The sequence below is a fragment of the Phlebotomus papatasi genome, chromosome 1 (genome assembly GCF_024763615.1).
Source record: "Phlebotomus papatasi isolate M1 chromosome 1, Ppap_2.1, whole genome shotgun sequence".
Lineage (NCBI taxonomy): Eukaryota > Metazoa > Arthropoda > Insecta > Diptera > Psychodidae > Phlebotomus > Phlebotomus papatasi.
Genome location: NC_077222.1, coordinates 7,305,769 through 7,314,733, shown reverse-complemented (window position 1 = coordinate 7,314,733; position 8,965 = coordinate 7,305,769). Strand labels below are relative to the sequence as shown.

Here is an 8,965-nt window from a genome sequence, read left to right as displayed (position 1 = left end):
ATTTTTTGTCCGATGTCATACACCTTCAAAAATAATCTTGAGCTTCTCTATCCTCCTGCTCCTGGGATGCAAGAATAACTTTGTCAGAAGTAAAAAAAAATCTTGAGAGAGTGTCAACCCAGAGTGTCTGCGTGTTAATAATCCATTTGAGAAAAGACTTATTCCAACTATCTTCAACATGTGTCCAATACAATAAATTGTACACATTACTAGACTTTTGTGTAAATAATCATAAATTTTATTTTTAAAATAGACATAAAATTTTGGGGGATATTTTCTTTCTTTCTTTCTTTTTTATCATCTTATAACAAATCTACATAACATTAAGCAAATTAATGCGACAATAAGAATTAAAACGATTTCTCTTTTATCTTCTCCAACTCCTCTTGTCATTGTGACTTATTGCTCCGTAACGAAATGTAGAATATTTTCTTACTCAAAAACGATTTTCCTAATTTTACCGTCAGCACCCGCGGCAAAAACACACCCATCTGGTCCACTCGTGATGGCGTTGACACAACAACCAATATCGGCCTCACCTGAACCCACAATTTTGCAAAAATTTTAATAAAGGTCCTATCACAGGACTTAATACATTATTTTTTTTTATCCACATAAAATTAAGCATACCTGCAATTTTAGGATATTTGTCTACTTCCACCCATTTCTTAACTTTTCCATCCCAGCCACCGGAGTAGAATCCAGTTGTATTTCCGTACAGGCAATTGATGATCATCTCATGAGCATTCTGTAACATACAAACACAGGCAATTGGGAATTAATTGGGCAATGAAATTTATTTTAAGAAGTTTCTTTTCTTATTGTAAATAGAAGATGTGTTTTTTGCTCTTTGGACAAGTTTATCTTTTGTATAACTTTTGCTATCTTGTGAAGTTTTTCTTTTCTCTCTTTGAACTCAGCCTTCACCTTGCTCTTCAAAAAGCAGAAAAGAAACTTAAAACCTGCAGTTTATGTGTCGTTTTTGATCCCTATTCATTCCTATTGCTTTTATCTTAAATATTTATCTACTGAATTTGTTGTTTTTGAATTTAAAAGAATGACAATCGAATTTATAACTAGAGGAATTCTGTAACCATATGGCAATGTCATATGACAAATTTTCGTAGTAAATTCGAAAGCATCACATGGCCATTATTGCCAAGAGCTCTATGAAGCTCCCAGTAACTGATATATATCTGATTTATTAATAAATTTATCAAAATTCACCTATTTTTTTTTTAATTTGTCATATGACATTGTCATACTGTTACAGAATTTCTTTACAGGTACGGTAGTGGGGTAATTTTAGACAGAATCTAAAGGACAATGGGCAAAAGTGGTCTATGGTGCGACCACCAATGAGACCTATATCATTCAATAGGCCATGGTATAGGTAACAACTTTTGTTCCGGGACCAAAGTTCTAAACCATGGGGGAAAAGTTCTGGAGCAAAAAAAACTATTTTCGTGGATGAAATATAATCTCCTATATGAAATGTGCGCATTTATACTGCCTTTTTAAGGGAAAGAATAAATTATAACATAAAATATATTAAATGAAAAATGGACATAAAAGTATATGTGTTTACAATGCATAACATGTGTAGGAGGACATTGAAATATGATGGCTCAAAGTCAAAACTTTAAACCTTATATCTCAGAGATTTATCAACCGAATTTAATCAATGAATATTCAATTGAAAGGTCTCGAAAAATCCAACAAAATGACCGCATAGATAATTTCATAAGTCGGCCGCAAGGGGCGCTTCAGGTTATCATAATTTTCAATTAATAAAAAATGTGTTAATTTTCGAAATCATCGAACTCTTTTTAATGATCTTTTAATTTGTACGTCTGATACTTCTAATGTGTTATATAGAGAGATATGGTCTCATTGTATTCATCGATTTCAGTAGAATCATTACATATATCGTCGGTTGCGTCTACCTCTGTCGTATCTGCATTTCTTTTATGTCAGCATTTCACGCAAGAGAGGACGTCTGTATTGTAGCTTGCATCGAATGCAGATACAAAAAAAAATGCAGATACGACAGAGGTAGATGCAACCGACGATATTTTGATTTATTTTTGTAACTGTGATTTATTTATTTATTTATTTATTTTGAAATCGTATTCATATTTTATATGACTGAATAGCCTTCCATAAACCTTGTTCCCATGCCGAGTTTCAGCCTTCTAATTTTTTTTAGAGAGGAGTTATAGTGGAAAAAGTCATCATTTTGTATGGGGACTGCTGGAAGGAGTGGTGGGGGGATACGTACATATACACGGTAGAAGAGCTTTCCATTGCCCTTGATCCTATGCCAAGTTTCTGATTTCTACTTCTTTTAATAGAGGAGTTATAGTGGAAAAAGTCATTATTTTGTATGGGGGCTACAATAAGGAGTGGAGCGGGGTGGAGCCTATATACATAGTTTAGGATCCTTTCGTAAACCTTGATCCCATACGAAGTATCAGCTTTATACTTCTTCTTAGAGGAAAGTTAAAATGAAAAAAGTCCACATCTTGTATGGGGGCTACTTGAAGGAGGGTTGGAGGGAGGGAGGGGGTAGTATCCATGGATAAATCGCTTAAGTCATACATTGACTCTATACCGAATTTCATGACGATCGCTTTAACTGATGTTAAGTAATTCGATGTCAAAATAGTATTTTTTCTAAAGGATAAAGGCGTTTTTACAAGGACTCCCGGCGAATATCGTCCTGGGTCACGGTAGTTTTTCATCCTACATCATTACCTATAACATGCGCCTAGTGCCATCTATGGTCGCCACATAGACCAACTCCCATATATTTTTGCCCAATGTCTTTTGAAGAAGTACAAGACCTCAAGAGTATTTCTTCATGGTCTTTTCGTTTAATCATTTAAAATAGTGAGAAAGTCTCAAAGATCAAATATACATCCTGTTCAAAATTACCCCATTGTACCCTATATAGTTTGTATCGTCACCATTTTTATGAAAAAGAAGGACACTTACTTAGTCTTGGGTTTGTGAAAAATCAAGGCTTGTTAAAAACCGTTTTGCTTTTCAAGACGTAGGGAAAAGTACTCTCCCTTCATATAATGTGAATTTTCTTTTAGTTGTCCTGAAAGACTTACACATTTTTATTAAATATTAGTTGGCTTATCATCAATTGTTGATAATTTCGTGATAATTTAGTGTAAATCTCTTACGAAAAACTAAAGAAATTCACATTATTCGAAAGCATGAACGTTCGAAGGGAGAGCCCTTTCCCCTATATTTTCCTGATTTTCCTAATTTCTCAATATATTTTTTTAAATGGAAAATAAAGAATATGAAAAGTTTTTAAAGTTTAATTAGGTTTTCCTTTTTTCGTAATTGACCCTCAATATTTGTTAACATTTTTGATATTTGGAATAAATTTGAAAACTTGCCTCTTTGGTCCAGATCTCAGTCCAAGGGGCAGACGGACTTTGCGGTCGTCGGAAGTTATCGATCACGGTGATTCCTTTGCCATCTCTTGTGCAGAATACCAACCAGGGCTTTGTTCCATTTGTCTCCAGTCCGCAGATGATCATTGGTGATTTTCCAGGAAGAGCTCGCTTAGTTGCGAATTTACCGGTTTTGACTAAAAAAAATGAGATTTCGATAAAGCAATTGCATGAAGCTTAATTTTTAGTAAGTAGGGCTTACGGCAAGTTTTCTCTGTTATCACACAGTCAGTGTCACGAATGGTATAGATGAGATTTCCCTCCACAGCCAGGGACTTCACTTCTTCCACGAGATTGTACATAAATTTAATTTTGCGGTCAACGAACCATGTCACCTTGAAATTTGATAGGTATCTTTAATTGAGAATGAGGATGAATGATTCAGGATAACGTACCACACCCTTGTCATCTCCTGTGTAAATGTCTTCTCCCACGGCTACCACACAGAGTAATTCATCGAAGGACTTTATGAGTTCCTGAGAGAATTCGACAGATCGTGGATTTTCGAAGATCTTTACTAATCCATCGGTACTACTGGTGAAAAGACGTCCACGGGAGTCTAGTGTCATGGCCCAGATGAGGGCTTCATGGGCAGTTATTTCGCGTTTGAGTTGTAGATCAGTATCCCAAATCTGATCATATGGAAAATCATAAATTAGTAGATAGTACATAGTACAACTGCCAATGGGTATTTTCGACCAAAAGAACTCTTTTGGTTTTACTTATTAAAATCTATTAGAAAATTGCTTATTGAAATATTTGCACCCATTTTGGGCTAAATAATTTTTAATTTGTAGTAACTAATATTCAGAACAATTACATATTAACATTTAAAATTTGTTTTATAAATGTTTTGAAAACGTTGGAATAATATAATTTAAAAATAAAATTGAAGATATAAGTCAGGAAACAAAATTAGGAATATAAGTATTTTCCAAGAGGTGAGTCATTTTGAGAAACCCTTGTGAATTGCATAAGAAACGTTTTGCGAAACCCGAGAAACCCAAGAACTAACATCGCGAAGTACGAGAAACCCAAAAATTACAGAGCGAAACCCGAAAAACCGGAAACTCTTGTCTATAAAACTGGGAATTAGTTAGCCCTTGCATTTGTCGCAGATATGCATTTTTAACACCAAAAACATTTAAAGTTAGGTCTTATTATTTAATCTAAATTTTTTTAAAAATATTTATAATAATTTTTTCTTTAAATAATTATATTAGTTTTAGGTAAATTAATTTGGCCAAAGGTTTAAATTTTTTCAAATCAAAATAAGATTATCAATTAAATTTATTTTAATAATTTATTTATTTAGTTAATATTTTTTCACAAATTTTTATTTCTATTTTTAGTTCAATTAACAATAACATGACAGACTTAACCGAGGTTTCTTAGCCATGCAAAAACATATCGGTTTTCTAACAGAATAAATCCGCTTTTTCGAATAATACTTTAGAAAGGAATATTTAAAACTGAGATTTAAAGAATTTTATCTAAAATTACAAAATCGAAAGCGCATATTAATATTCCCAAACTTCTATTCAATTTTTTTTTAAAAAGAGAGAACAAGGAGTTGTTGAGTTAAGACTTAAGCTCCTTATAATTTGTAAGTAATATAAGCTCTAAAACATTATTTGCAATTTTTTATATACTTATTGTTATACTAGTGATCCATTGTTCTATATCCGTATATTATTTGTATTTAAAGAAATTAATAAGAATTGGAAGGATGCCCTTACATTCTCGGATCGACGTGCTTTGTCTTAGAAACTCGAAATGAAAGTAGATTCAAAATAAATAAAAGATAAATAATGATAAATAAATAAAAACAGGAAGCTGTAAAATTGTGGAAGAGAAGAATATTAAAGACAAGTGAACAAGGAATGGCCATTGCACAAATTTCTATGAAGCTCTCAATGATTGATATGAATCGCATCTTCAAATAGTTTCCACAAATTTACCTTAATAAAGTGTTTTCTATTTATCATATGACATTGCTCTGCTACATATGACATCATATGACATCTGCTACAGAATGCTTCTACTGATCTAATATTATTATATCCTGATCCCTGTTGAACTTTCAATTCGATCGCTCAGAATAAGAAACGAATAACTCGCAGTAGGCAAAATTTTACAGGAGAGCGATTTAAAGCTGAGATTTTACATGCAGAATATAGGATTTTTGAGATTTAAAATCCCTATAACTAAAAAAAAATAATAAATAGAAAATAATTAGGGTGAGGTGGGGCTACTTACATATTTCTAATGGAAACTGGGTTTTAATATGATGTAATTCGGATAGACCAAATAATTGTGGATCTAAATAAAATAATTGTAAGAACCAGCTTCATTTAGAAATAGACGAAAAAGTCGTATAACAATCTAGCCTCACGGCTCAAAATAGCCCCACCTCCCCCTATCTTTCAAGTATAATATTCACAGGAAAGGTAGAGGGAAGAGAGTATAAAGAAGTATCCAAAAAGCGAATAAAACGTTTTAGTAAAAAATCGGGCATAAATTTGTTTAAATGCAACGATTTTTTGTTCTTCCACATACTAATATTAAGTTTACATACTCATATTTATGGTAAATTTCATGAAACCCTCTTTATAATGCAAAATCACATCATAACTAAGACGAAACATGCCAAATTTGAGAATATTATCTTAATTAGAAAAGTTAAAAAAATGTCAATAAACTTTTTTTGAATTTAACTGTCGCCCGAATTAAAAAGTAGCCTGATCTTAAAAGAGCCGAATTAGCGAGAGTCTACTGTACTAAATATTCCACATAAGGAAAAGGAGAATCCTATGAGAAATTAGCACCAAAGAGTTTCGAAATAAGAAAGTAAAATGACCTTAAATCGTGTAATTTTATTATTTCGAAAATGCAATTTTGAAAATTTTGAGAATTGAATCTAATAATGCATTTGGTTTTTTTTGTGCTTAAGAATTGAATCGTTTTGTTTGCAAATTTTCAAATAATTTTTTTCTCGCTTATGAGAGATGTCCCTAAAGGTTTGCTGAATCATATTTTCGAAAATGAAAATTTCCCACATGATAATTTTGTCACACTTTTCCGAGCCTGCACATTTTTCTACCCGTGTATGGGCTTCACACTTAAGGCTTAGCTTATACGGGTTACTTGCTTTACTTTCTTATCAGTGAAGAATTTTTAGAAAAAATAACTTAGGATTAGATTTATAAATGCTAATGATGTATTATATCCTGCAAAAACAATAAAATATTTTTTTTGATTATGGGACATTCAGAAACTGGGCTAAGCCTTTAGTCTGAATCTGAATCTGAAGACTACAGGAAAGTCGAACCATTAATTGCTATGCTACATTTCGTCCTACCCTTCATAAATTGTTATTTTTTCTTTCTTAAAATAATAATAATTACGATATTTTAAGAGAGCATTATTAAAACTAATCAAATAAGTACTTTGATTTTGCAATTCTAATATGCCTAAATTGAAAAAAATAATAATTCAATATTATTAAATGGCACCCCTACTCTACGTGGTCTGTAAAACTATTTTTGAAAAAAAAATTCAGCTTATTATTATAGGGGAAAGCGCACTACCTTCGGACGACTCAAATTTCGAGCAACGCAATCTTTTCTCTATGTTTCTAATGGATTTGACCCATAGTTCTTTTCAAGAAATTTGAAACATCATATTAGCATTAAAATATAATATAAAAATGGGTCAAAATTATTAAAAACATATTGCAAACAATAAAATGATCAAAACTTTTGTCGTCCGAAGGTAAGGCCTTTCCCCTATCATCCAGTTTAGTCAGATTTTCCGTGAAAAAAAATATAAAATCAAAACGTTAGGAAGTAATTATTATTTAATTTCGTTTCATTTATACTTATTTATTTATTTTTATTTATTTGATACAGGGAATGAATTTGAGTAATTATCTAGAAGTTCTGTGATACGAAATTTTTATTTCAACACTGAATTTCTAAAAAAAAAAATTTAAATTCTGGCATTCTTTTGCTAAGAAGTTGATAAAATTAACAATTTTCTGGTAGATTATTCCATTTTTTTGCTTTTAATTTATTTGAAATTTAATTTTTGATTTTTTTAAATGTTTATTTCATTTTTTTTATGTAATTCTGAGCAATTTCCTTCTCTAACTCAAACAAACTTTTCTAATAGATTTTGGAAAATAAAATCAAAAATTACGTTTAATAGAAAATACAATTGAGATTTTTTTCCGTGTATTTTTGAAGTAATTAATAAAATTACCAGCAATTAGTTGGATTTGGCGCCAGAAACCTCTTCTTATGGAAGAGTTATGGATTAGTGCAGGGAAATGGGCATTTTTCATATCTTTATGGATTGAAATGTGAATTGAAATTGTTATCGCATGGGATGTTGGTATAGCCAAGAAACCATAAAAATATATCTTGATATTCCTCCTTCTGTTGGATAAATTTAATTTTAGCTGCACGCATTCGCGCGTTTATGAAGACACAAGAAGTAAAAATATTGCGAAGAAAAATAAATAGATTTATGAGTGGTGGTGATGTGGGGGTCTTATGAAATCCGTCTCCGTGATCTTCGAAATAAGAAAGGCACACACCGCGTATTCTAATTGTCCCATCTGCTTTTTGTGGGAATTTTCCAATTGCAGAAGGTTATTGCAGGCGACACTTACCTTGACTTTTCCATCAGCACCACCGGAATAGAGGGTATTATCGCGATAACACAAGCTAGTGACTTCTCCTTCGTGCTGGACATCATCCGGATTGACTTTATCCACTCTTCCGGTCATGCTGCCCTGCGTGGTAATTTATTATTGAACTTATTTTAATTAGGAGCAACTTTAAACGAGATGTTTGTTTTTTTTATAAGAAACTTTCGAGAAGGAAAATTTGGCAATGAAATCTATTGTGATGCTAATAACAAAATTCACAACAGAAATGCCCTCGAAAATGAGTGACGTGGATATTAGATGGTGAAAGTGAAACACTAAAGAATTTTCACGAGAAATAAAAGAAACTACTTTAGAACACTCACTTCGCAAAATTTTCTTCAACACTTTGAGCCGTCCAACGATCTCAACACTTTCCACTCAAGTTTCAAACTGAAGAATAGGAATAAATGATTCAGAAACTTATATAGAGCATCATATGGATATTTTTAGTTACGGAGGATATTTTTAAGTATAAAAAAACTTCAATCTTTCTCACTCTTACACTCAACACAGTCTCAGATGGGCCACACAATGTTTAGAAGAGTGATGTTTTTATATACCTCAGCACATAATTTATGGCACTATGAATTTATTATTATTATTTATTAAATAACATACAAGCATGAAATTTGGTTCTACTACGGCAGTTTTTTTTCCAATGCTCTCAAGGAAAGCAATACACACAGGGGAAATATCTCAAGCTTCGCACACACTCTGCCTTCGAACACTCCATATGGCAATATATTTTAATAGCTACTATTAAGTCACACATTTCCCG

At 32.0% G+C, this 8,965-nt stretch overlaps 1 protein-coding gene across 1 annotated transcript; it reads right to left on the bottom strand.

Moving 5' to 3' along the window:
• Positions 1-215: 215 nt before the first annotated feature.
• On the bottom strand, positions 216-8,589 carry LOC129798650 (uncharacterized). The gene is made up of 7 exons (XM_055841909.1): positions 8,511-8,589; positions 8,149-8,271; positions 3,869-4,105; positions 3,676-3,808; positions 3,417-3,610; positions 631-748; positions 216-539 (listed from the first exon to the last, which is right to left on the bottom strand). The coding sequence occupies exons 2-7, from the start codon at positions 8,263-8,265 to the stop codon at positions 433-435; spliced, it is 906 nt and encodes a 301-aa protein (XP_055697884.1). The 5' UTR covers positions 8,266-8,271; positions 8,511-8,589; the 3' UTR covers positions 216-432.
• Positions 8,590-8,965: the final 376 nt, after the last annotated feature.